At 34.3% G+C, this 27835-nt stretch overlaps 1 protein-coding gene across 2 annotated transcripts in view; it reads right to left on the reverse strand.

Annotated features, from left to right (window-relative positions):
• Positions 1-222: 222 nt before the first annotated feature.
• The window catches only part of RAB28 (RAB28, member RAS oncogene family), a 66053-nt gene continuing 38440 nt past the window's right edge, over positions 223-27835 (reverse strand). Inside the window, exons 5-8 of one of the 2 annotated variants that reach the window (XM_062574571.1) lie at positions 11037-11140; positions 8496-8573; positions 1868-1968; positions 825-912 (exon numbers count right to left, since the gene is read on the reverse strand). In XM_062574571.1, coding sequence (XP_062430555.1) covers positions 1873-1968; positions 8496-8573; positions 11037-11140 — 278 coding nt within the window. In that variant the 3' untranslated portion in view covers positions 825-912; positions 1868-1872. Of the gene's footprint in view, positions 913-1867; positions 1969-8495; positions 8574-11036; positions 11141-27835 lie in introns of both variants that reach the window. The other variant, XM_062574572.1, reaches the window with a different exon arrangement.

Below are 27835 nucleotides of genomic sequence, written 5' to 3' on the forward strand. Positions count from 1 at the left end.
ACGACTGATCCTAATTGATCTATCAACAGTTCCTAATGCATGCTGAATATATCACTCAACATTAACAGCACAAACTGCCAAACTGAGGTTCATCCATATTCATGAAGATATATGAGCATATCTACTGCAGGAAGTAATGCTGATGTGGTAATAAAAATGCACAAAAACACTAGCATTCTTCAGAGCATCCATGGAGACAACTTGAGACTCCAGAAAAGTAACTATTTTCATATTACAGCTTTATTTCAAGCACTGTTTCTTACTGGATACAATTTATACATTTTGCACTATATATAAATATATATAACAATGGAATACTTTCCAAATTATCCCTAGATAAAATATATTACTTGCTCAACATTATTCCAGCAACAGCTTTTCCAAGTTACATTTTGCTCAGTGTCAGTTTAGATCACAGGAGGCAGAAGGGATAAAAAAGATAAAATGCTTTGGCAAAATACCTAACAGCAGTGGTGTCTTTAAAATTATTGAAAACGCAGGACTTCTTATCCAACTTAATTCCAGTATCAGTCAAATAGAGAGGAGGAAGTGTATAAACACAATTATTCTGCTTTATTGAAACATAATTTAAAAGAATATAGATCTTAATTTTCCAAAGTGTGTGGTCTAATGTTTGAAACCTGGCCAGTCAGAAGACTGCCTGCTGCTTTTCAACATACAATGGTGCAACATGTTTTTTGGAACTCTTACTTGCATTGCAACAATGGTCACTGTTAAAACAAAGTTCCTGGCAATCCTGGAGCCTGTGTCAAGGTAGGAGGGCTGCCAAAGGTATCAACACAGAGAAAAATAATATAGTCATTGAACTGCACACATTGAGCTTCTAGGAGGATTAACGGTTCTTGTCACAGGTTCCTGAATGTAGTTGACAATATCCGCCTTCACCACTCTCTGTCACAAAAGAAAACACAGCAATAATCAGACACAAACCAAAAGCATTCAATAAGTATGCTAGTATCACATATGAAGGAAAAAAAAAAAAAAAAAAAGAACAGACAATTCAGCTTTCTTCAGCACCTTACAAAAAAGTCTTATCAGGTGCTAATTCTTACTCTAATTAACTGTTTACTCATCCTAAGCACCAAGTGACTTAGGAAGTTTTCATGACAATTTTACAGGGTTAATACCGTACTGGAACTCCTTTGGGGGGGGAAAAAAAAAGAAAAAAAAAGATTGCATTTTCTCTTTCATGAAATTTGTTTGGTGTGGAAATAATAATGGAAATACTTTGTTTTGTAAGGACTACTGCATGCATTATGAATAAAGGTCTATACTGTAATTGAAAATTTTAAGTTTGCTTTTCTCTCTTTGCCCCAACCCCTCCACAGGAAAATAAGGACAGAATTCAAAGCAAGTTTCAAAAACAATCATATTTCAGAAAAGCTTTGATAGGAAGAAAGACTAAAGAACAATATAAAACAAACCTCTGCATACTATAAACATTTATGTTCTATTACAGCTCCAACAAGCGTTACATATTCTATTTGCAAAGCATTTGACAGGACGCTTGATCTCTCTTATATGAGAAGGGAGACATAAGATTTTAATTTTGTCTGTTTCTATTTGAAGCAGCTATGTAACATTTTGAATATTCAGCATTGAAAGTCCTTCCTAATGTATGAATGCATAATATTACAAGGTTTCTATGAACTAACTGGCTATCAGAAATATGTATTATGTAATGGTGCACTAAGTTCCAAACTAATATGCTATTACTGCTTATAGATATAAAATACATTTTCCAACAGAACTTACTGTCACAGTTACTACTTCATGTAAAGGCAATACACCGGGGGGGGGGGGGGGAAACAAAACAGGAAAAAAAAAAACACTTTTACATCAATACCTGAATTACTGCATTGAACAGATTTTGCTCTGGCAGTTGGAAGCGTTGTGACGCTGGTTATCTTCTTCAGGATATCTCACTAGTTCTGCCCTGACAACATGCTGTTATTCATGTATCAACAAAATGGATAGAGAGCAAGGAGAAGAATGTAAAAACAAAAGAGAAAGAAAAAATGGAAACTCTAATCAGTAGTTGAAAAGAAGGAATGAATGACATAAAATGACAAACACAGAAGCAAAACCAAAATACAGTTCTTTTCAGGTCCTATGCTGAACAAGAAAAACATGCCCAGTTTGAAGCTTCCCTATTAGCATCAGAGTTGCTTCTCAAACGTATTCAATGGCATGCCTTTTCAAAGCACCAAAGTGAAATATGTGCAACCAATGAAAGTATGTTGAAGTTCAGACAGGAGAAGGTACAGGATAAAAAGGAAGACAATTCAGTGAAAGAAAAGATGACAATGGACTCTTCCTTTAAATCTAAGGTAAGTAAACATTGTATTAATCAGCTTCCCACCAACCAATACAATAACTGTATAAAATGATGCATGCATCTTCCCCATTGCATAATTATTGCATTATAACTACACATTATTCCAAAACCAGTTAAATAAATGAGCAAGCTCACATGTATACACTATATGTAAGCTTTGTTGTAAGCTTTGATTTTCTTCACCAAAACTTTACCTCATATAAAACCAAAAAAGCCTCCTTTTCCTCCTTAAACACATACATACTGTATTAATATTCATATTTTAATGGTATGGTAAGTACAGAGGAGAAAAATTCATATAACAATTAGAATAAAGTAACAAAGGAGGTCTGCTATGAAATATGGTATAAATCTAATCGGTTTTCTTAAATAAATACTTCACCTTTTACACAACATATTAAGATAAAAATGAATGGAGAAATCAAATTAAGTTATTATTTTAAAGGAAATACTAGTAAATTTGATTATATGAATATATAAACAGTATATATTAATGATTACTTCTGTAAATAAAACCTCTATGCCAAACAAGCAATAGTGATCAAACTGGCTGGTAAAGGATCCGGATTTATTAGCTGCTGATGTACTTTTCTTGAGTTTAATTGATCATGATCAATATTATCTTATCTGGTGGACAACACTCATGATTTACTAGACTCCTGGTCTGATGTTATCAAGCAAAAGGTTGCCAAATACCATGTAAGGCGATAGATGGAGGTTTAGCATTAAACAGTGTTATCTGACCTTACAGGACCTAGTTTCTTCATACCAATCTTTTGACTAGAGTTGAGAAAAAAAAAATCTTGCAATCAGTGGGCAATTAATTGTTCCTCAAACCATTGGTCTAAATCCTATCATGTAAACACAGGATTGAGTTAGTGACCCATGTTTAGTCACTTTGTAGCAGCGAACTGACTAACATAAATGACTTGGATTTTCTAAAGGAATTTCAGCTGAGTAGGAGAAAAACACCACTGCAATATTTCTTTGTTTAGTATTAAAAAAAAAAAAACAAACCAAAAAAAAAAAAAAAAAAAAAAAAACAAAAAAAAAACACACACTTGGGCATCTTTGTATCAGTTTGGAGGTCAGGCATATCAATGCCAAGGTTCAAACCACTGTCAGCAATCAGAAGAAATCCACTTAATACATGCAGGTGTTCTGAATTCAAAATCTAACATATTTGTCAAACATTTTATTGTACAAAGCTAGCGCGCACACACACTGTGGTTTACTAAATTGTCATTTAATTAATGAGAAAACTATATATCCCTTACAAAAATGCTAACTCTTGCCAATGCCAAGGAACAAAGCTGCACCCCACGCAGTTTTTATACTATGGTTGAAAGTGAAAAATATAGAAAGAAAAACATTTGATTAGTAAAGGATCTATTTCCTTAAATTTCAACAGACCCTTGTGAGTTAAGAGAGAGAGCACAATCTGAGGATTGAAAATAAGAAAATTGCAGATTCTGACTTATTTTGGAATGGTTCCACTTCAAAAACATTCTCTACTTTCCAGGCACGCATAAAGAGTAATCTATTCCTTTGTTTCCCCACAGTTTTGACTAAATAAAGGTTTGATTAACAGTCATCTCAGCACGTTAACAGACAAGATTTAGCAGCTCTAGCTGAGACAGTTTAAAAACTGACCGCCCCCAGATGTCTGTTCGAGTTCTCTGCTGGCGACCGCTGCTGCCAAAGGAGAGCTGGTGGAATGTAACGTGCACTTGCACCTCATCCGCTTCAGCACAAAATCTGGCAACTTCACTTAAGAATAACTTTCATCAGCCATTTAAGCTAAACTGCTGAACTTCACCCTGATGCAGCCAAGGCACATGATCATCTTCCATTTTCTTATTCTGCTTTGGAAGCGATAAATTCCAGCAAAAGGGCAGTAACAAATAGCTTGGTTTGCATTAACATCTTAAGCTGCTACAAAACAACATGTAGTAAAAACTTCATTCCCAAGGCTTGTTCTTGCACTTAATTATCAGTTAACTTAATTAAGCTGCTGATTAGAAACGGACCAGGAACCATATCCATCCGGTCAAAGTTTGCCACAGTTCTTCCAGTTCAATGATGTTTCCTGAATCAAGCCCCACAAATTCATGCAAGTTAAAATAATGCTTAGTTTCCCATTACTTCTAACTACACGTGAATCATTTCCAGAATCTTCCTAGTGACCATGACAATTGCTTTTTCTTTCCTTCCAAAAAATTTTTTTTTAATTAAATATGAGAAACATGATCTTCAGGCATAAAATCACAGGTGATGGAAATATTTTTGAAGTGTATTCAGAGTATTAGACAATCAGTAATAATGAAAAAAGACATAATAAAATATAAGTCACAGCATTTCCCTATCTGTGATTTACACAAATTTAGTATTTCATTTTATCCTTAGTTACTACCTTGACTAAATGTGTTACATTTGAAGATATTTCATGTTCTCTGACAAATGTCTTCAAGCAACTTTCTCACTTTTCAAAATCAAAAAAATTAATTTTATCCTCATATTACACAAAATAATTGAAATTCAAAGAAAAAATATTTAAATTCCACTTGGATGTGATCCTGTGCAACACGCTCTAGCTGACCCTGCTTGAGCAGGGGGGTTGCACTAGAGGTCCCTTCCAGCCTCTACCATTCTGTAGGTAATCTGTGATAACCACAGATGTAAATAGAGCACATTTGTAAAACTACAGTGTATTTTATTCTTTGTTAAAACATGCAATCTAAGTCAACGCTTGTATGTTTATTGATTTATGGATGAATCTTGCTTGCTTTTTTTTGTTTTTTCCTCTCCTTTTTCTTAAAAAACACATTCACAGAACTGTTCTACAATGTAAGAAAGCCTAATATCCACTTTGTAGATGGAAGGAGGAAAACAAAAAAACAAATACAAAAGACACACTAAGTGATCTGTCACAGACATACAAAATGTCTGTGGTGTGGTAAACCAAAAACCAACTCCACATTTCTATGTTCTAATGTACCACTTCAGTTCCCTAACAATAAAAATCAACTAACACCTCCTCCTCCCAGCCAAGAGACCAGTTCCACACTTTGGGGATATAGTATCCACATATAACTTCAGTTACATTTTTCCACCGGAGATTAATAAATGCAGATTCCTCTCAAGAAACATCCTTCTACTCATCTCTCTGAGGAGATGAAGATTAAAGCTTTTCTTCTCCTATCTTATGCAGAGACTTTCCCTTTACTATATTAAGTAAGGGCTAGGGAATTCAGTTCCATAAAACAACGATATTCAGATACTGACTGCAGCTCTAAACAATTTCCATTGGTTTCTCACTGATTTAATTTTGGGAAATTCCTACTGCCCACTCAAGATGGCACTCTTAAAGGGAGCAAATGTTATCCCGTTAAATTCTTACTTGTTCAGAATAGATTGAAACTATGCTTCATTAGCAGAATCTCGGAAAGATTGGTAGTTGCTTTACAGTGCTCATTCTTCAGCTGCATGCCCAGTATCTCACCGTGTAGAGACTTCTGCTGGACCTGAATGACATGACAGTGAGGTTTCTGTTCTATCCAACTCCACTTACAGGTTTAGGGTTCTCTTTTGTATTTGAAACCACTACAGCTTGAATTCACATTAGTGTGCAAGGGCTACAGTAACTACTTAATTTATGCAAATGATCTAGCTATCGGCTATTGCTACTGCAATTTGCATAATATCAACTTTGCTTAACCCACGTATCTCCAACAAAATTAGGGATTGAAATTATAATACTAAGGTAGAAAGAAGTCTGCTTAAAGCTGATATTGATTTAACACAAAGTTCTGTGTTCTTGATTCAGAGTTATATATAGGTGCTTACTTAAAGAAGCTTTCTTTAGAAAGCTACAATGTTCCATATAAACGCTGTCCCATTTCTCATATCTTCTTTTGAACTTAACATATTTGTGTACCTATCCAAAACTTTCACCCAAATCATCAGAAGAGGAAAAATTTTCTTCCTCTCACACAACACTGACTGACTGACCTAACATAAGACTGGTGTTCCAGTGCAAGTTAAACAATCAAAGAAAAATTAAAGAACTCTTTAGGTGACAAATTATTTATACACAAGTCATCATGCAGCTCAGAATAATAGATGGATGGTGCCTTACTAGAGAAAAAGCATTGAAAAGATACATGCAGAATTTTTCTACCTACAACTTAAAGTTTTCCAAAGCTCTTTTGCCTTGCTTGTTAGGTATGCACCCCAAGTATAGTTCCCCATTTTACTGTTTGCAATACAGTTTTCTATTTGACCAATTCAACACAGACTGTAAACATTGCCGTGGTGAAACACTTTCAGAAATTACATATTTATTGTGTGTTTCAAGAAGCAGGACACCAAGCTGTACATAAGAAGTGTTTTGCTTTTTGTAATAAACTTGTTGACTTATTTTGGGGGGACTTGTTTAATAATAGTAGCAACTAGCAATTCCAGGATACTAAGCCACTAGCATAGCCACCTTTTGGTTTAAGGAGTAAATTTAAAATAACTGTATTGTAGTCTCAAATTTCATGCTACAGTAAGGGTTGCCTCAGTAGTGTAATCTTTGTTTTCCGAGGTTTCTGAAACTGCATTTGTAAAATGCTTTTGGTTTAAACCTAAACAGTCTTCCTGGCAGGAAAATTATTTTTGAAAGCAGGAACAGGGAAGGGGTGGTATGGGAAGAGGAGTTTTAATTGGAAAACCTTTTGCTTCGTTGCTTATTTGAACAATTATCACATTTTTGTTCTCGTAACATTCACTAATATACACAAAGTGCTTTCCAACTCTGGTAGATACAGGTAAGCAAGTACTCACACCTCAATTTAGTATAGTTCCAGTTTAAAGTAAAAAATATTGAGAACATCTTTTCACCACTTCTTCAATAGGGTATAAAACATTGCTCATTAGAGCTATTTTGCATGTGACAATTACTGAACAGCAGGAAATCTTCTTTAAAAAAAAACAGAACAAAACTCTTCTACAGTTCAAAGTAGGACACACAACTGGGTTTTGCCATGTGTTCACAGCAAATCTGCATAATTATATTCACATTTCTAACTCACCACAAATTAATATAAGAGAATAGAGAAAGATCTCCTAGATGACCTTCCCATTTACTGCTGAGAAATATTCTCCCCTCTCAGCTCTTATTTACAACAGAGGAAATATTAGGAAATTTCCAAGATAAAACCCATAATGCAAAGAACAAACCAAGAAATGCAAGGGCAGAAACTCTGAAATTGCTCTGGGAGGAAATTATTTGGGACTGGAACAACGAGGAAAAATAATTACAGAAACCAGGGAATTGAAATATAGGCAGCCAAACGCATGATTCTTTAGGTCTGCTGCTTTTGAGAATGGGTATATTGAACCAAAACAGGATTCATTTCCCATTTGCACCTCACAATAAAATAGCAAATAGCAATCTTTAAAACTCACTATTCCCTCTCTGGGGCAGAGTCATTACTTAGGAAAGACTTGTGCTCTCTTTCTACCTTATACAGACTCTCAATAAAACCTAAAATCCAGGATCATCCAATCACAGGATTTCACAGTTAATTCTTGACTGTCTTGTGTGATTGACAATAATATTGTTTCTTCTAAGTGCCTACAATGAACAATTTATAACATTCCCACCCACAGAAGCTCCTGCCCTCTGTTACTTAAATTTGTAGTGCTCTAAAATAAAAAAATTTTTAAACGTGTAAAGAATTTACCAAGAACAAAATTACTGTAAAGACATTTCCAGTGTCAGTGTACATTAACGTATATTTAAGAGTACCTGTATATACAGATACAGAAAGAGGTTTTAGTATGCAAAGAAATTCTTGGAAATTATTTTTAAACAAATAAATCTCATGAACTACCTTTTTTTCTAATTTTTTGAACATATATATGCTTGTTTCAGGAAGTTTACCATGCTGGATACATAAAGATTACACACAAATGCTGTTATAAAAGTTAATGACTGTCTCCAGAACAACAGATGCAGCCTGCTTTAAAGGAAAGTTATTTATTTGCAATTAGGTTTTTTAAATATATTATATATATATATATATATATACACACACACACACACACTAAGTAAAATACTTAAGAAAAGCATGTATTTGTGGAAAACCACCTGTGATTGTTCCATTTCTGCTTTGTTTAATTTGATGCCAAGGATATCAGCAGCAATTCTCTGAAAACATAGGAAGACCTATGGAGAAAAAATTCAATTTAATTTAAATGATTAAAAACAGACATCCTCCAGGTTCTTTCAAATACATCAAACCACTCTTGAACTGTAAACAATGAGATATACAAAATTATGACCTGTGCAAAACAGATCTGAAAATAACTTCATCCAATACATTCAATTTTGTTTAAAAATAGAGAAAAATAACTCAACAATGGTACAAGGAATGAACAGTATGCTAGATTGTTAGGCAACACTTCTGCCTTGCCTCCAGAGACCAAAGCTTAAACAAGCTTTTACACAACTCACCTCTCAAATACTACTCTCAGTGCCATAAAATATGAATAAGGGTATTCACTAATGTTTAGCACAAAAATGTTTTTACCAGTGTATTGTGCAAGAGATGCAGATTTTTGAAATTCAGAACAGAATTGTGCATTAACATCACGAAAACCTCTACTGCAAACACTTAAAAAGATTAGCAATACGATAGCCAAGCAATGATATATTTTTTCTGAAGATTCTTACAAAACATTTTAAGTGTTAGATTGAACAGCAATAGCTGGGAAACAACTTGTTGTATGGCACACAGCAGCCTAGCAGAGTTGGACTTTGGCCACAGTTTGACAGATAGCATTGGGTGGCAAGGCTATCTTAAATAATTCCTTCACTTAATCTCAATTCAGTCCACCAACCTAACTGTTTAGGCAGCTGCATTTTAAATCAGATTAGAGAACACAAAAGATCTTAAGGAGGAGCTGCTTAAGCGAGTACTGCTGCTGAACACTTGAACCACTGTAAAGCTACATCTTCTATCTACATGGTTGTGCAACTGAGCTCACAATCTAAAATATGCTTTGCATCAGGGCAGTTACTAAGTTTTTCCTTGGGGATGGTAAGTGCTTTTAATCTTTTTCTATGGAAAGTAAAAAAAGTGTCATTCACACCAACTCTTCTTACATCTAAAATAGAAATCAGCAAGTAATTAACGGCACAACCCAAAAGCTGTAGTAACTTTCTAAATCATTTCTCTAACAACTTGGTCCAGTGTCAGCCTATCCCACCAGTCTTCTAGTCTGTATCTACAGTAGCAATGGACTGCCCCGTCTAAAGTAAGTACCCTGTCTTCCCTGAAGAACTACCCAAATAAATGAGCTCTGGAACATTTTGAAATGCCAGCATGCAGCAACAGTGAAATTTAAATTAAGTCCATATTGAAACTAAAAATGAGCTATCGTAAACTATACCTCACATCGTCTTTTGTCAGCAGATAATGAGACAATATACACACACAAGTACATAAAGAGTGCTGCTATAATTCATGAATCAATACAAAAACATAATAAAGATTCATTAATCATTTGTAATATTAACTATATAAACCTTTGGAGAGCTACTACCTTGCCTATTACGAATTCTCAAAAAAGACTATCTCTGTGAAAAAGGAATACATTTTTTCATATGCACATTTCACTGAATGAGATGCATTTTTCTTCTGTTTATAGCACAAAAGTCAGAATTTTCAAATGTTTAAAGAAAAATCCATGCCTGCAGATTTAACAAACTACAAGGACAGTCAAGAGTCACTGCATTTTTAATGGCAGTGTTCTTAGACCTTTATACAGTAAATAATACCTTATAAACTTAGGCAGTCCATTGCAAAAGTAAATGACCTTTCATTCTTAAAATAACCAGTGGTTTCATTTTTGTTACAAAATTATACTTCCATATAATTGAGCATAAGTCTTATTATTTAATAATACAAAAGATTATATTGTTATAAGTAACAGTAAGGAGATTTTTTTTTTTTTAATTGTGAGTAACAAAGTCATTAAATACATGAAAGATATCAAGCAAAACAAAACAATACAAGTTGCCTGATACAATCAGCTGAAAAAAAGGACTTTTTCTTCCATGTCCTTCCAAAGACAATAAATAACCCAGACAGTTCAGGGGCAAATGATTGTTCAAAAAGGTGCTCTGTAAAGCATTACGAAGAGAAATGTATTCAAATTCCAATAAATGTGCAAAGGGAGGGTCTCTCTTTGCTCAGAACCCATATTAAAAGTTTTCATTGCAATAAGGTCTCATCGCTTTTTCAACTTTTGAAAGTTTATATATTGGTGGTCTATAGACAGAACTTCACCCAGAACAAAGGAATACATTTACCTACAGGCTGACAGCAAGAGGAGATCCAGCTGGCCTGATTTCTCAAGCTGACAGATAAGCCAGGCCATTTTCATATTAAAATCTATACCTCAAACTTCAAATCTGATGAGAAGATACTCACATTAATAAAGAACATACATGACATACATACACACAAAGCTCCATTTATTATGGAAGTAGGCAAGCAAAAAGTACCTGTAGCTGCCAAAGTTCTCAACGGTTTGACATGTGGAGTACAACTGAACTGCTGCATCACAGTTCAGAATAATAGGTTTCTACAAAAAGAAATCTATAAGGATTATTTTTCTTACTTACAGAATCGCCTGTCTTGGCTGACACAAAATGGCTACTGAAATTGTTTTCCTGACAAAATCGTTGGTGTTTGTCAACTTTCACTGTGCGCATGTGCTCCAAATCAACTAAAAGATAAGTACAAAAAAGGGGAAAATTACTACAGTTGAGCCTATTCATTTATATCTTTCTAAGAAAATATTAATTGGAAACACATCGGCTACAATCTTTTTCTTCATATATAAAGAAGTTTATTTCTTTTTTATCCTCGTTTGCCAAAAGAAAAATAACCCATTACATCAGATTTTATTTGCAAAACTAAAATGAAATCATAATTTAAATTGTATGATCACATACAATAAATTCTTACTCAAAGTAAAAGATAAATGCCTTTTTGGATAAGCAGCTTGCAATGACTTTACTACTAACGACATACAAAATCTGAGACAGAGCTACATTCCATGCATTCTGTTTGCGAGCATGATATATACTGAATATTCCAATGTAATCTAAAGGCTCTTACAAAATAAAAGTAGAGTTCACCAAGCATGTCTGGAGCTACATATTTTTCTCTAAGAAAAAAATGCAAATGAGTTATAAAGAATTTTATTGCAGAGTACGGTGGAGCAAAATTATTCATTATATTAAAAAAAACTGAGTAAAAACATTCAGTTATTTGTACATGGAGTTTTCAATTTCACAAAAACATGGCTCAGAAAATCATAAAAACAGTGAAATGCTCTATTTCAAGAGTTGTATGCATTGTTTTCATTCTTACCATCATACGCCTATTGGAAGTAAGGCAAAATTTTCAAACAGTATTTTACATTGAAAAGCACTAGTTGCTTACAACCAACTTGGAACTGAAGCCTTGCACAGGTTTTATTGTGTACATTCCAATTTCTCCAAATCTGATCCTAAGGTAACTGGAAACTATATCGAACAGTTTCTCTTTTTATTGCATTACAGTACCTATAAGGGTGTTGACTCAATGCCGTCAAATTATAAGGCAAATATATTCAGAAGGATTTAAGGACAACTAGGCTCTTTGAGTCAATACAGGAAAAAAAAACTTAAACCGATTTCCTGAGGAAGGGACCCAACTGACTTGTAAAAACTTGTAAATTTGCAAATCTAGTAAGCCTGCATAATAGTGTCATTTGATTATCAACTGAAAAAATGCTCTCATTCTACATAAAAGGCTTTATTTTAAAATGATATTGGAGGTCTTTAATTTGTAGGCTCTAGAGATTTTCTCTTGGAGATTTTTAGTCTAACAGGGGATTCCTACACCACATTTATACTGCTTACCTTGATTAATGTGAAGTTTTTGCCACATATTACTGTTCCTTGTACATCAGTAAGGCCTTGTTTATAAGAACAGGCTTAAAATCATCCAGTTACCACAGGCATTAATTTGTGAAGGACTAAAATACTAAGCTATTAACACTAATGTTTATAGTACAGTTTTCCATAATATTGAAGGTAGAATATATCTCATTTCACAGAAAATAGGAAGAACAAAGACATTTATTAAGATAAATCCCAAAGTCGATAACCATTAGGAAAACCTCATACAGTTAATACAGCAGCTGTTTAACTTTTTTTCTCTTAAAAATAACTACCAGAAGAGAGCCTCTGTCAAAACGTTTTTAAGAATAAAATACAGTATACTGTTTAACCGTATAACTTTTAACTATTATTTTTAGTCTCCGCAGGCTTTAAGTGAAGCCTGGAAAATACAATGGTGAGGTTACTATTCAGGGAAAAATAAAACATTTTTTTTTATTTTTATTTTACAAGCTTTTAAAGGAACCTTAACCCTACCTTCAAATTTCACACCGCTATTTCTTCAGCTATATCCTATATATAGTTGTAAAATTTAAATAAATTTAAATACATACAATCATAAAAAGTGGTGTCATTTACACTGTATCTCTGTTAATATTATGACATGCTTATGTAAGCCCATAAACACAAGCAAAGAATTCTCTCAACCTCTCTTCCCCAAGAAAAATAGAGACCAGAAGAACACTAGAGCATGCATTTTCTTCCTGAAAACACATCAACCTTTAAGCCTCTGCCACATTGGGAAACATATTCTCAAAGGTTTCCTTCCTATTTTTAATTTGTAGAAATATCAAGAATAAAACATTGTCAGTGGAGCATATAGTTACTATAGTAGAGAAATTAAAAGCACGTAAGAACCAAAAACCTAACACAGTGGAAGCGGGGGGAAAAAAAAGAAAATGAAATTGTATTTCTGAATTTTGTCTACTTCTTAGTCCTTCTCTCCACTTAGGAGTCTATTTCACCTTGAGCCTTCTGAATTACGGGCAGCTGGCTGTGAACTGTACAGTTACTGTTACGCCAGATAACTGCCAGGTAACTGTCCATGCGCACACTCTCAGCCCACAGTAAATGCAAGGCAATTCATGTTACATTAGCCCTCAATGAAAGAGGGCACAGTTTTAGTACAAGAAAGGGGTTTCAAGCGTTAATAAATATTTAACTATAAAAAGTTGCAGTTTGCACTCAATGAAAGACGACTATGCTAACTCAAATTTCCTTGCATTTGCCACAGGCTAAGAGCACAATCACAGACAGTTCCTGAAGATCAGCTGAAATACAGTAACTAATTAATCACCCTCCAGTAGTTTTTGGTTGGTTGGGGCGTTCTCTCTCTCTCTCTCTCTCTCTCTTTTTTTTTTTTGAACATTTGATGTTGGATAGACAAACTTCACACCAAGAGATTAACTCTTGTCCAGCTTTTATGAAGGTATCAAACAAAGACGACTTTAAGAAGAGATTTGGAAGAGAAAAATACTTTTCTAAACAGATGTTTATGAGGAATGCAGAGATTCCATAGGAAAAAAGAAACTTTCAATAGCTGGCGAACATGGGCTTTTGCTATGAGTCAGTTAACAGCAAGAATAAGTATTTTGGGACAAAGTATGATACTAGGGTATACATGAGCCATGAAAAGTTTAAAGGCAAAGCAAGTATGACAGGAAAAAAAAAAGATATTTACAGTTTGGTTTTACAAAGCAGGAAAATGATCTTACAGGATATTTTAAATGACTAAATAAGATTGCATTTGCCAAGAAAATAGAATTTCAGGAATTAAGATTCAAAATCTTCATTTTGCAAAGTTTTAACTGTGATAATGGGTATGACAGTATGCATTTAACAAAAGTCACAAAGAAAGAATATGTAAGGCCTGGATAAAGACAGAACAACAAAATTTAGAGAAACACCCAGCCTGAAGCTGACATACCAGATGGTAAAACCACCCTACTCATCTGAATTTGAAAAATGACAATGGCAGAAGAAAATTCATAGGTCCATTTTTAATGGACCTATGAAAAGAATTTAAACTGATGGCTAGACAGCCACAAGAAAACATCAAAAGGAGGCACAAAGATTTTGGTCTGAAAAAAGAAAGACAACATTCAAAAAAAACAATGGAACCCTAAAATAGACAAATATTACAAACATGTATTTTGGACAAAGTGCTCAGGTATAAACTCTGCCACCTATATTAATAAAATCATGTACCGTGTTCATGAAAAACTAAAGCAATCAAAATGTGAGAAATTTACAGAGTATTTCTTTAATCTCTGTTTTCTAAAATTCTAAATCATTTGAATGGCAGCAACAGGAAGACCAGTTAAAGTAGAAGGAATACAATAGTTAAAATGTAATAGGAATACGATATCATTCCTAACTCCCAGACAAGGCAGGGACCACTTGCTATATCTGCATTAAATGGAGTACTTAAACAACATTAAAATTGAAATCAGGAGAAGAAGCAGAGGGAGATCAGGAAGATAAGCAAAAAGAAATACATCATAGGATTGCTTCTGTGATCAGCCTGATGAGGACAGAAAAAGATAGCTCAATCTCCATAGCCTTTCTGAAGTCCCTGTCTAATAAGAGGCACTTGCAACATGTGCTGTTGCCTTTTTTTTTCATTTTTATAGACAGAACATGCACCAAAAAGTTGGTGAGACAATACAAAAAAAAAAAAAAAAAAAAAAAAAACAGAATTGTCGAGTATTCTCTCAAACTATCATTCACAGTCTTATCCTTCCTCTTCTGAGCTTTGTTTCTAACTTAATAATCAAGAGCCTAACTTTTCCTTTCTTTGGAATCAAATTAAACATTCACCTTTTGGTGTGAAGAGTGGATTCAGTTAAAGCTAGTAAGAGAAACTGCTTTTCCATAAGTAACAGATCTGTATGTGTATATGTACAGGTACTCCACAGAGATACTAACAAAATAAGAATAGGTTAGGAACTTCTGGAATATAGACAGGATTTCTACCAACCCAGACAAAGGTTTCAGTGCAAATCTTTCCTGCCAGGGGAAACTAGCACAGACCAGGGTCCCCTGCGGCAAAAGAAGTAGGTAAGGCTCACAAAAAGGCTGGCTTCTCATGTCTTTGGAAGCCCTCACCTACAGAGTTCAATATTGATTTGAGATCAAGTGAGGGAGAAGAAGAAAACAGAACCAAGGAGAGAACTTGCGGCACTCCTGAGAAATCCCACAGATACTCCTTCTAGTAGCAGACTAGCTCCTGAAGATATGAGATGAAAAACAGGTAAGAATAATACTGTAGAATCCATGGAAAGAGAAAGATTTAAATACCATTATAGCCAGCTATGAGGAGAAAGAAAAAAAAATGCAACTTCAAGGAAGACAGGGACAAAGTAATGGTTTTAAGATAGGCCTAGAGAGATCTGATTCCATCACATCTTCAGTTAATTTATATAAACAACATTTCCACCATCTTTTGAATGTGAAAAGTCCATAGACAATGCTATGTTAAAATGGAAAAGGCAGTATTGCGTGCTAGACTATACAAACCATATGGCAGTGAGAAAAATTCTGAGCAAATACTTAACGACTCAGCATAAGTAGTCTATTCTAAGTCAAATCCCAATATAACTTTACAAGAAAAATTAAGAGCAAGTCATTGAAATTTTATTTTACTGACTAACAGCACAGGAATAGAAAGATAAAGGAAGTGCTAGATAAAATACAAATGGGTACTTCAGCGCACACAGCTGTTGAATAGCTACTCAGTCTTGATTCAATAATTCTGCTATGTTTGACATGAGACTCAAATTACTAATGGCAAATAAATTAATGCCAAATTTGTTTCTCTTATGCTATTTAGATGTAAGTACCATTTTCTAAGATAGGAAAGGCTTGGAACAAGCCATTTAGCACCACTATGCAGGGACAATCATTTCCATTCTAATAAACCATAAATACGTGGAAAACCAAGCAGTTTAAATACTAGTTGAGCTCACCCACTTCAATTAAATAAACTAGAACAAACTTTATTAGATCACTAGAGTTTACTTCAAGGAATAAAGGGTGGTATCAAATTCCACAGTGGCATCACCTTAAACTAAAGACAGTAATAAAACGTGTAACAACTTAGAGTAACATAATTGGTACAAACAAGCCAGTAAGCATTTTAAAATACGTATCACCAATAAGTCAAATGATGAATGCTGTCTTTTTGTAACCATTCAAAATGCCCAAAAATGTGGCAAGTTTATTTTAATTCCAAAAAAAAAAAAAAAAAAAAAAAAGTTACCAAAGCAGTAACAGCATAAATGCTTTAAAAAAGAAAGAAAAGAAAAGAAAAAGAAAAAGAACATCTGTTAAGCAGAAAATAAAGACTGATTTCCATGCTATTTATCTCCCCTTGCCACAAGGCTGCCAGTCTTTTCTTTCATAGCAACATTGGAGAAATCTCCATGTAAAACTATAGTTTTCAAAAATAGGAAAGTGTCCTTTTTTGCATGAATCTTTTTTTCAAATAATTCTGAGAGAAACACGAACATAGCTTTTACAGGTACTTCCAGGCAGCTGAAAAAATAGCGACAGTACTTGTTCTAAGTGGCATAAACAGCAGAGTAGTATGCATAATGTATGTTAAGCGAGTGCAAATGTTTAATATTTGTTGGCATTTCTCCTGGATCACTGAGATTACACTTGTAAACTATAAGGCACTATACACTCATTTCAGTAGATTACACCAGCGATAACTAACCTAACCCTTTGCTAAACCACACGCATGAAAAGATACACTAAAAACATAGTCTATAGAGTTTTATCAAAGCGACACCTCTCCACCCAAATTTGATAGCCTTTCAAAGTTTGCTATCATAACAACAAAGAGGTAATCTGTCATGAAGGGCCAGTTCTCCTGTTTAAGCTAAACTTTTCCTTTTATTGATAATTACATGTGTTAATAGCAATTTTAGTATTCATTTAGGCAAACACTAAATGAATTTACAACAATCTAGTTTTGTAATTATCATAGCTATCATAAAAAATTCATATTTTAATATAATTAAGACTAGTTTTAAACTTATGAGTAAATATCTATATTAATATATAGTAGTGCACAAAAACATATGCTTTTGTAGTATTCTGTGAAAAACAAAATATAAATATTTCTGCAAAGTATTTGCAGCTGTTCACACAAGGTATACAATTACATAATGTTTAAAAAATGAGCTATCATGATTAGCCCACACAGACATGACAGGTAAAATGCTTAAATAATTTATTAATTTGATTTACATGTGCTTAAAATTATGTACATATTTTCTCTTCTGAAAATACTCCAGGGTCATAAAAAGGGGGCTGTACACGATAATTCCTTTTTCATTCTATTTTTTACTATAATTTCAGATTGAGTTCTTACAAACAAACTAGCTCTAGCACCACCTGAATACCGAGTAGAGTGCTGAAGCCAGTGTTGTTACCCATATTATCTTCAGACAGTCTACAGTGTTCAGTATGCAGTTTAATTTCAGAGTGTGAAGGTTCTGCTTCTGCCATGCATAAGCAAAAGTGCATAAAGAAAGGAATAAAAAGAGATTTTTCCTAAGATGTGCCCAAATATCCACTATCCCTTAGAGTAAAAGGGAATTCATGATGCATACTGAGGGAAGCACATTGAATAGCAGGATTTACTGTCCGGTTTATCACGTCTAGTCTGTAAAAAGAGCTCTGCCTCATAACACCTCAACAGAACATAGTTTGGCAGGTCCCACAGCTCTGGCCAAAAAGAACCCCTCTCAGGCCTCTAGTGCCATAAGCAATACTACCCAGTTTTTCTTCTACTTCTGCCATCACTCCAAAGAAAATAGAAAAAAAACCTCTAGCTTTTTATTGCCCAGCTTACCAGTAACCTACTGTTTTCCCACTAAGTTATGGAGCTATTTAATTAAACCTTAATTTTTAAAGAATATTTGAATGAGTTAGAATTTCAAGCAAGGGCACTGTCATTTTCTAATTGGACATACAAGTTCTTTTGGGGTAAGTAATTTTATGTGATATAGTTTAAGAGTAACTAGTAATATGCAGAATTAATAATCAATAATTTAACAACAAAATGCACTGGATAGTCATTAAATCACTTCTCTGCAGTACTATCAGACTTTAAGTTTTACCTAGCTTTTTAAATATGAGTTGATCTGGTAATTTTAAATTACTACAGCACACACTTCTTTTGAGGCTGAATACTCAAAACTTAATGTCAGAGCACAAACTGCAATTTTTATAGTTAATTTATTAATACTTTCAATCTTTTTCTCACACTAAAACTGTGTTAAGTGCCAAGAAAAGAACACACTTTCATGGGAAGTCCTGAAAACTATGCCACTACTCTGATTTAAGGAAGCTCAAAATGAAATATAAATATAATTCCAGTACAGATTTTCTCAGTAATTTTTTTAGGTTATCAAGAAAACATCTAGAGTGTTGATCTGGTTATACTCATGTCAGACAAACTACATGTCACATTAACTACCTCCAGGAAGTTATTCCAAACACAAAATAAACTGTTTATGCCCCTTCTCAGATAGATAGCATGACAGATTGTTATTAGTTGAAGACAGATGAAATACATTAATTTGATTGCAAGCATGTGTTTACTTTCTCACTGTCATGTACACTCTACCGCTGATGCTTCCCTACGAGGATATAGTAACAAATCAAATGTTGTATTAGAAGACTTGCTAAGAAGGAGTCATAATAGCTGGTGCTGCTATTTAAACATCTATATTTAACGTCTCCAGCTAAAACAGGAAATAATTGATTTCAGAAAGCAAAATAATAATAATAGCTTTAAGACATCTATAATTTACAGACAGCATTGTAACACTTCCTCCTCTTTAAGAAATTAGAAGTATCAAAAATGTCAATTATTACAGGAAAAACAAAACTTTCTGAATGCCAAATTTACAACCTGAGCTCTTTCAAAAGCAAGAGATAAATTTTTGCAGGGTAACAGAAAGACAAGAAAAATCTATGTCTAACACAGGAAATGCAAAGTGAGCAATTTCCAAGTCTCTTCAGTTAAAACCAGACTTGACTGTGAAGTGAGGCTTGCCTGTTTGCATGCACACCACTTAAGAGCCTCAATTTATTTGTACAAAGCCTATGTGGAATTCTCTTTCCTCTAAAAGAATAATATACAAAGAGATAAAAGCTATGATGAGCTTCTTAAATAATTCACACCATAAAGCTAGGTTAATGATTTTAGGCTAATAGTTTGTTCTAACATAAGAAATATTAAAAATATAAATATAAATATATATATATAGCATGAGAGCTACACTTTGATTTGTATTTTATAGAAGTAGCTGTATTTTTTAGATTATATTGTCTACATAAAAACTTTCCATATCAAAAGAGATTTTCAAATACTGTTAAATAGATTATAAAAGATAACAGCCTTATTACCTGAAGTCAGAAAAAATAGTCGTCTTTTGTGCATCTTTAGAAGACATGTTAGGTATTTCCAAGATTTAAAACAGGTTTCAGTATTAAAAAAAAAAAAAAAAAAAAAAAAAAAGCAGACAGTGAGAAACAAATATCCGATCTCAGTACACCAGCTGCATCTAACTATGGAGAACAGTGTGGCTGGGTTCCAGCCTAATTGCAAGCATATAGAATGACTGGTAGATGATAGTTATTTTCAGGAAGATACGCTAACCTTCACAGATACAAGCAGCATATATATTTACATATCTAAGTACATTTCTTTTGAAGAAAAAAGAAAATATACACAAGTTTCTTTTAAAAATTAGGATGACACAGTTAACTGATTTACACAGCTTGAAGAGATAGTTAAGGAGAATATAAGAATATTTTTTCTCAGCTAGACATCTCCCATTTTCATTTTTCAATAAATTCTTGGCAGAAGTTCTTGCAACCATTCATCATTTGACTAAACAGACAAACATTACCCTGATGGTTAGAATGTGATCCCTTCTCTTATACATCTATATTTCTGCTTCCACAAACATCTGGATTAGGCATAAAAGAGAAGATTCAGAAAAGATAGAATTATCAAAACAAATATACAAATGCAGCTAACTTTTAATGCTATCTTGGATTTAAAACTTAACTGGAACAAATCTCCCTCTTTTCGCTTTTTAAAAAGATATCACCAAGACATAGAAAGCAAGAGAGGAGAGTGAAAGGCATGTGTCAAGCCTGTCATTCTCTCCTCATTCTGCAATTCAAGTGACTAAGCACATTAAAGATGCATCTATACTGCAGACAGCACCATAGCAAAGAGATGACCAAGTTAACTTAAAATGCACTAATCTGAGTGCAGCAGCACACACCTTCATGCTGATAGATTTACCATGTATCTCTGTTTACCGTCTGCAGCGCACATATCTGAACAAACCATCTCTTATGGTAAGCTTAACCAGTCAAGTGAAGGTGTGAATGAAGGTATGTAATGCTTTTGCGCATACTGGTATGGAGAATAAACAGCCTAGCTTAAGCTAAAGCAAATTAATACTACTTTATCCTTCAAAAGCATCATCTATATAGGGCTTTAATGTAGTTTGATTTCACACATTTGGTTAATTAGTTTTTAACTTCTGCTATTAGAAATGTGTCCTAAGATTACAAACCACACCTGGGAAGACAACAGTTTGTTCACTGTTGCTGTTCATCTAGACAGCCAGAGTCTTACCTGGCCTCTATCACCACAGTTTATAAGCACTTCACAGTTATTAACAGATCATTTTCTGACTGATTCTTTTCCCAGTAGACTAGGCAAAAAAAATACTATCCTTATTTTTACAGATGGAAAAATGAACTATGAATCAAAAGATAAATCAAAAGCGTTGCCTAAGATCACATGAAGTTCTGCTGAACTGTGAATTTATTGCTTCATGCACCAAATGGTCTTCTTTAACACTTGTGTTCAGGCTTTCTAATCCTGGTGCCAATGAGAATTTTGAAGACAATTAGTTTCACTTCCTTATCAACTTAAAGCTGTTAATTTGGACTCAAACATCTTTTTAAATAGCTATTTCCTAGAGACAACGAGAAACAAGAAAATGGTTGAGACTGCAGAAAATCCTCAGTTGGATTTTTCTTGCTGTATTAGTTCAGTTATAAGGATCACTAAGCAATCATGGTGATCAGTATAGCACAAGAGCAGTTAGGAAAGACTTACTTTTTAGAATCACATTGAAAAACCAAAACATGTCCATCTTTACTCAACACAAACCATAATCCAGGATGTTCAGCAACAGTATATCCTATAGAGACTGGAATTCTAGTTCTGTCAGGCACACTCTAACACATCAGCATTTAGAAAATGAGATGTCTAGTGAAATTAGGCTACTATAATAGTAGCACTAGGGTGACAATTTCACAGAAACAGTAATCCTATTAATCAAGTAACATAATTCAAATACTATACAGCATAAAAATGTGCAATAATTATTCTGTAACTCTGAAATTCTAGTTGCAGCATTTCTTCTCACATTCTTAAAAGTTTTTATGAATAATAAATACAATATTTCACTTTCTGGATCCATCATTTTTCTCTATAGTAAACACACACATACACACAGACACAGAACAAAAGTCTAAAAAGATACTTCATTTTCAAATTACCAATATTTCAACAACACTTTCAACAAAAAAGTTACATTATTTAGAATCTGCATTTTCTCTCAAATATACCACTACTCCTCATAAAATAGTACATGAAAAGTATAAAATACTTAATTCATAATATTATGAGAATGTTCTTAACACTATGGTGACTGCAATATATATTTTCAAATCTTTGTATGAACTCATCCAGATGAATAAGTTTCTATAAGCCTAACTTCAAAAAATATACCTTTTTTATAATTACAAATTAACACTTTTGGTAATAGTTTCTAAACTTTACTGTATCTTATTTAAAGACCAAGCAAACACTCTGAAATAAAGCTTGCTGACAGAAAAAATTTAAGAGACTCTTCTATAATTCAGCATGAAATTATATTATCAGAATTACAGAAATCACATAAAAATACCTTAAATTAGTGTAGTTAAAGTACTAGCAGCTAGCTTCTGGATTTCAATAAATAACTTTTGTTACATAATAGTTTGCCTTCTTATGATATTAGATCTACTCTATAGGACATAGATTTAAAAAGTGGACAAAGAAATCAACTATAGGTATTCTTTGTTTTAATTTAACTATTTTATACACTCAGCACAGTGTAAACAAATATAATACAGCACTATGATTACTGACATTCAAAACTGAATTTTTTTAAATGTCCTCTAATGCCTTAGTGATGACATACTGCTGTAATGTACTAAACATTCAGAAGATGGTGCTAGTCCAATATATCTGCAAGCCAATGATGGATCAGCCTCCCTCCATCTCTCTCTCCCTCTCTAATACTTTCTCCAATTTGATGCATCTATTACATCATCACTGAATTTATCCATCTCAGGAAAAGGTATAGCTACTTTTAGTCAAACACCAAGCAGGAAGCACTCTACTAAACTACTTTACCAATCTAAAGTTCAAAGATCTAGTAAATGGACAGCCATAAAGCTCATTATAATTTCATAATTTTAGGGTCTTGGAAACCCCCTCTACTCTAAACTCATATAGCATTTCTTAGATCCTAGATTCAATCATACAAATCCATCTCCTTTTGCAGTCAATAGTTTCAGGCCATGGTTTTAAGAAATACTCATTTCAGCACGAAAGCTCCTCCCTGTCTTCCTCCTGCTTGTTCAGTCCCACCCTCACGCCACAGCTCACTATTCTCCCTTCAACCGCTTATGAAGCCATGCAGCTGATATGAGCTTAGGGAGTTCAATGAGCTGATCCATGTTAAAAATAACTATGCATGTTTGCAATGTTCTTTTTTGCCCAGATCAACTCACCAGCCCAACTTCCAGTGTGGCAGTTGGTGCTAGCTTCAAGCTGTAAACCAGCTTCACCACAAAACCAACCTATCATGAAACTACAGCCTCGATGAGCTCAGAAAAGGCTGAATTCTTTGTCAGCATTCAAAAAAGCTGACAAGTTAACAAAGTCAATGTCACTATTAAAGTAATACAAATAACTAAGTCTTTCATGTTATTAAAGATAGATATTTCCTTATATTCTATAATTATAGATGTAGCACAAAAGCAAAAATCCCCACCCACCCTTCCCTGCAAAAAAAAAGAAAATATTTGACACATTTGCAATTGTGCCTACACCATAATTAAAACATTCTATGATGCCCTGTAAGCACGACAGTTGCACATCTCTTCTTAAAAAAAAAATAAATAAATAATCCAGACATACTACAGTATCAAACAGAAAGTCTTGTCTTTGTCATGGCAGTTCCTAAAACAGTTCTTTCAAAATAATGCATAGGAATATATCTCAAAGTAATATATTTTATGATGCCATAGAAATGAACTATTAATATGAACTTCTTCCTATAAAGAGCATTTATAAAACCTGCTTCCTCACAGGACATGTTCCAGTATTCTTAAAGGCTGCTGCTGCATCCATCTATACAGACTGTTTCCACAGGTACACTTCCGTTGACTTCAGCCAAACCACCATGTTAAAAATTGGACTGTCCTCTCAAGTGCAATGCTTTTCTCCAATACTGTGAATCCCTTTCTCCTAACAGAGCCAAGCCAGGCCAGCTCGAGGGCCCTTCCATGCCTCGTTCCACTGTTGCTTCTAACAGATCCAATAAAGAGTTGGAGACACTTAGTGCTTCTCCTGTACACCCCTCTGGGAACTCTCCCACAACAAAAATTTTAAGTGAACATGAAATCATTCACTAGGATATAAAAACAAGCCATAAATGTTCAAAGATCAGGCCAAGTCAGTATTATTGTTATTATAATAAACCTCCAGCATTAAGCAATTTTAAATATCACTTCAGTTCTTCTTCCAAATCTTTTCAATGTAGAGGCAAGATTGGCACATATCTGAGTGAAATTACTCAGTTACGAGGCAATTTATTACTGCTTAACTGTTCCATGTGTATCAAATCCTGTTTGACAACAGCCCAGTTTTCCTTCCATTTGGAAGCTTTTTTTAAACTAATTATTACCAAGCCAAACTGTTTTCAACTAGCAGTTAAAAAAAACAAACAGTACAACTCAACTCTACATTACATTAAAATAGACTTCATAAGTAAAAAAAATAAGATGGCTCAGTAAAGAAACGCAACAGATTTTGATAAACTATAAAGGGGGAAATGCAAGTCAAACATATTCAGATCACTGACACTAAATGCCTGAGCTATTTCTTAAACTGATCCATGACAAAGATGCAATATCACAATGACTACAAAGAACTGAATACAGACTTTTTGTATTTCAATAATATGAAATTTTCAAAAAAGAGAGTGAAAGTGGGTCGGTACAAACTTCCTTCACGTTTGCTGATTCAAAATTTCCTAAATGCTGCCTAGTCACTTAAATAAAAAAATAAATTCCAATACAGCAGCAAGAGATTCATCATCATACTTAAAGAATTGTTCTAGTCTCCAAGTGGAATGAACATGCAGCTCGCTGCTTCTTCACATGAATTACTATCATTATGTCAGCACTTTGGTCCAAAACACCATTAGCTTAGAAGACTGTTAATTGGTTGATGTATTTAGGAAAAATTATACAAAAGCTCTTTACACTATTTGTATTTACTATTTCCTAAATAAATTATAAAAACTGAATAGTAGATTAACTAGGACAGAATATACCAATATGGAAGTTTACAGTATTAATCAGTTTCAGATGAGCAAGGAGAACCAATTCATCAGGCTAGGTACAAGGGACTGAACAAAAGTCTTAACTTTGTCCAAGACTTGAAAGATATGTAAAGGATCCAATCATGTAAGAAAACATTTTGTACAAACTGATAGTTACAGCTCTAACATAGTCCATTCTCAGAGCTAACACAGCCACCTGGCTGTGCAGAGCAATCCAATTCCCTCTTCCAATCTCCCAGAAAAAACTTTCACCTGAATAGTAGATGGTTCAGTGGAAGTGGCTAGCCTGAGATCAGAGTTAGAAAAGAGCTAGTTTCTCTAGCAGTTCATGCAAATATAACTGCAAGTGCCTAATCAAATGGATAGCCCTGGCTTTCCCTCTGCTGTTGGCCAAGCATTTCCAAACCTTCTCATGTGATAGTACCGCTATAGTATTAGAGAAATACACAAATTGATTCAAATGAAAACTTAATCTCTTTGCTGCGCTGTATTCAGTTTAGGCTGAATCATTGAACTGAACTGACTGTTTGCAGTGCTACCATGATTACAGTTGACAAAAAGGAAATTGGATTAATTCAACTATAAAACCACATCCTCTGATTTTCAGAGTTGTGGGGAATGCAACACTGAGACCAACTGAATTTGGACACAAGCACACACTCTTACATTCTCTTATCAAAGAGAATTTAAGAGTTTCTGCTTCATTTATTTTAAGTTAGAGAAAAGGTATCCGTTGTGTCTCTTATAGGGGAATTCAGATGTTGAAGGTATATTTCCCAGACCATTTGGTCAGTCGTGACCTCAAACAGTTAAACAAAGCTATTCTACTTTTTAGAGTCAGGAGTCCTCAAGGATAAGCAGCACTTCCTTTGCTAGGTTTCAAAAGGAAAGGGAGAATATGAGTCAAGAAGTTAACAAGTCCCTTGTAAGTATCCCCCGGACATTATCTACTAAAATTTTAGCATAGGCCTGGTGATATCCTGGTTGCTTTGTGTCTTAATGCACTCCCTCTCTTCTAATACACATTAAGAGGCCACAGAATTTCCGCAGGCATAATTTCCATGGCTTAAATTTTCAGAACAACAATAGCAAGAACCCTTTGGCTTGCACTTTAATTAATAGTCAGACTTCCATTTAGGCCATCACTAAGCGCTCTAAAAAAAACTGTGTCACCTATTATACCTTCTGTTTAAAACACTCATTCATAGAAATGTATTTAAAAAAGTGTTAGATTTCTAGAACATTTCAGAAAATAAACATCTTTAACCCAGCCTAAGCAAGTGGGGTTCCAGAAGAGTCTGCGCGACCAGCACATCTGAATTTAAGAGTGGAAAGGTGGGGGTTTTTTGGTGGGTTTCTCGTTTGTTTTTTACTGTAAGGTAGCTAGTAGAGCACTCAGATACATAGTTCTTCTCTCTATCCCAGACACTTCTTAATTGTTTTATTCAAAGACTGCTCTACTGAAAAATGAAGAGACTGTGGAGCAACAACCAGAATCCAGGACACACAGGCTTATCTGCGCTGTTCCAACCAAGCAGTTACTAAGTAGTATGCACAGTATAGCTGCACAATGTGAGGCACTGAAGGGCAAGTGGTTTTGTTGGATGCTTTTCCCTTTCTTTTTTCTTTGGGGGTGGGGGGAAGCAGGGGTTATAATAGCTGTTTTTAAAAAGATCTAGCATTTAAGGTTTGTTATGAGCCATGCCACTAGCCTGCCGCAAGCAGCTATCGGTAGCAGATATTTAGACACAGCTCAAATACAATTCTACCCTTCCTTGACATAAACCCCACTTTTGGGCAGTCTACCTTCCCCTGCTCAATCCTGTATCTTCAGGATGCTAAGAATTCAGCTGAAATGTTTCATAGCCACTGGTGGACCTGCACCTTCATGAATCTGTGCAATTCCTTTTTTGAACCCATGTATACTTATGGTCATCAATGGCTATGATTGCCACAAAAGTAAAAAAGTAATTCTAGCTGCTTATTTTAAACTTGCTGCTTAACAAGATGTCAGAAGATTCCCACAGTTATGTATTAAAAAGATGCTACAGAGTAGTGCTCTATACATCTCTCCACAGCAACCATCATTTTTATGTTTGTCTTCCTTCTAAAGCTAAAAGAACACAACCTATTTTCCCTCTCCTCATATAAAAGCTGTTCAATAACTCCAGTCATTATTGCACTTCATTATGCACTGTGTAGACTTGGACCATCAAGTTTTAGGAGCAGTTCTGTGATTTATTCCCAGAATTCCAATCTCAGTATAAACAGAGTCTTAAGAGAGATCTGCAGTAGGGTATCAGGGATACTCACTGTGACAGAAAAAAATGACTGACTTGGCACTGTTTGTTGCACTTGTTTCTTTTCCTTTCAGAAAAAATGCGGAGAATTCTAGGAAATTATGCCTAACACTGAAAGAGTAAGATCTCCAAGATGCTGGAAGTAGTTAACAAGCTATTTGGTTCTCATTTACTAATGATGTGAAGTCTTAATGCATTTAAGCAGAAGAGAACACAACGACAAAATAAATTTTAAAAACAATTTTTTTTACATTGCTATCCAATTCAACTTCGCTAGCAGGCCATGACATGGCAAAGACAGTCATGTCAAACAAAAACCACAGTGAAACTTCAAACACAAAACATTGGGCTGAAGACTGCAGACTACTCTTCTGGCGACAAAGAAGATATCAAGGGCACAACAGAAGTGTGGAAACCCCAACTTAGCAGTTAACAACGTAAGAAA

The sequence above is a fragment of the Rhea pennata genome, chromosome 4, assembly GCF_028389875.1.
Source record: "Rhea pennata isolate bPtePen1 chromosome 4, bPtePen1.pri, whole genome shotgun sequence".
Lineage (NCBI taxonomy): Eukaryota > Metazoa > Chordata > Aves > Rheiformes > Rheidae > Rhea > Rhea pennata.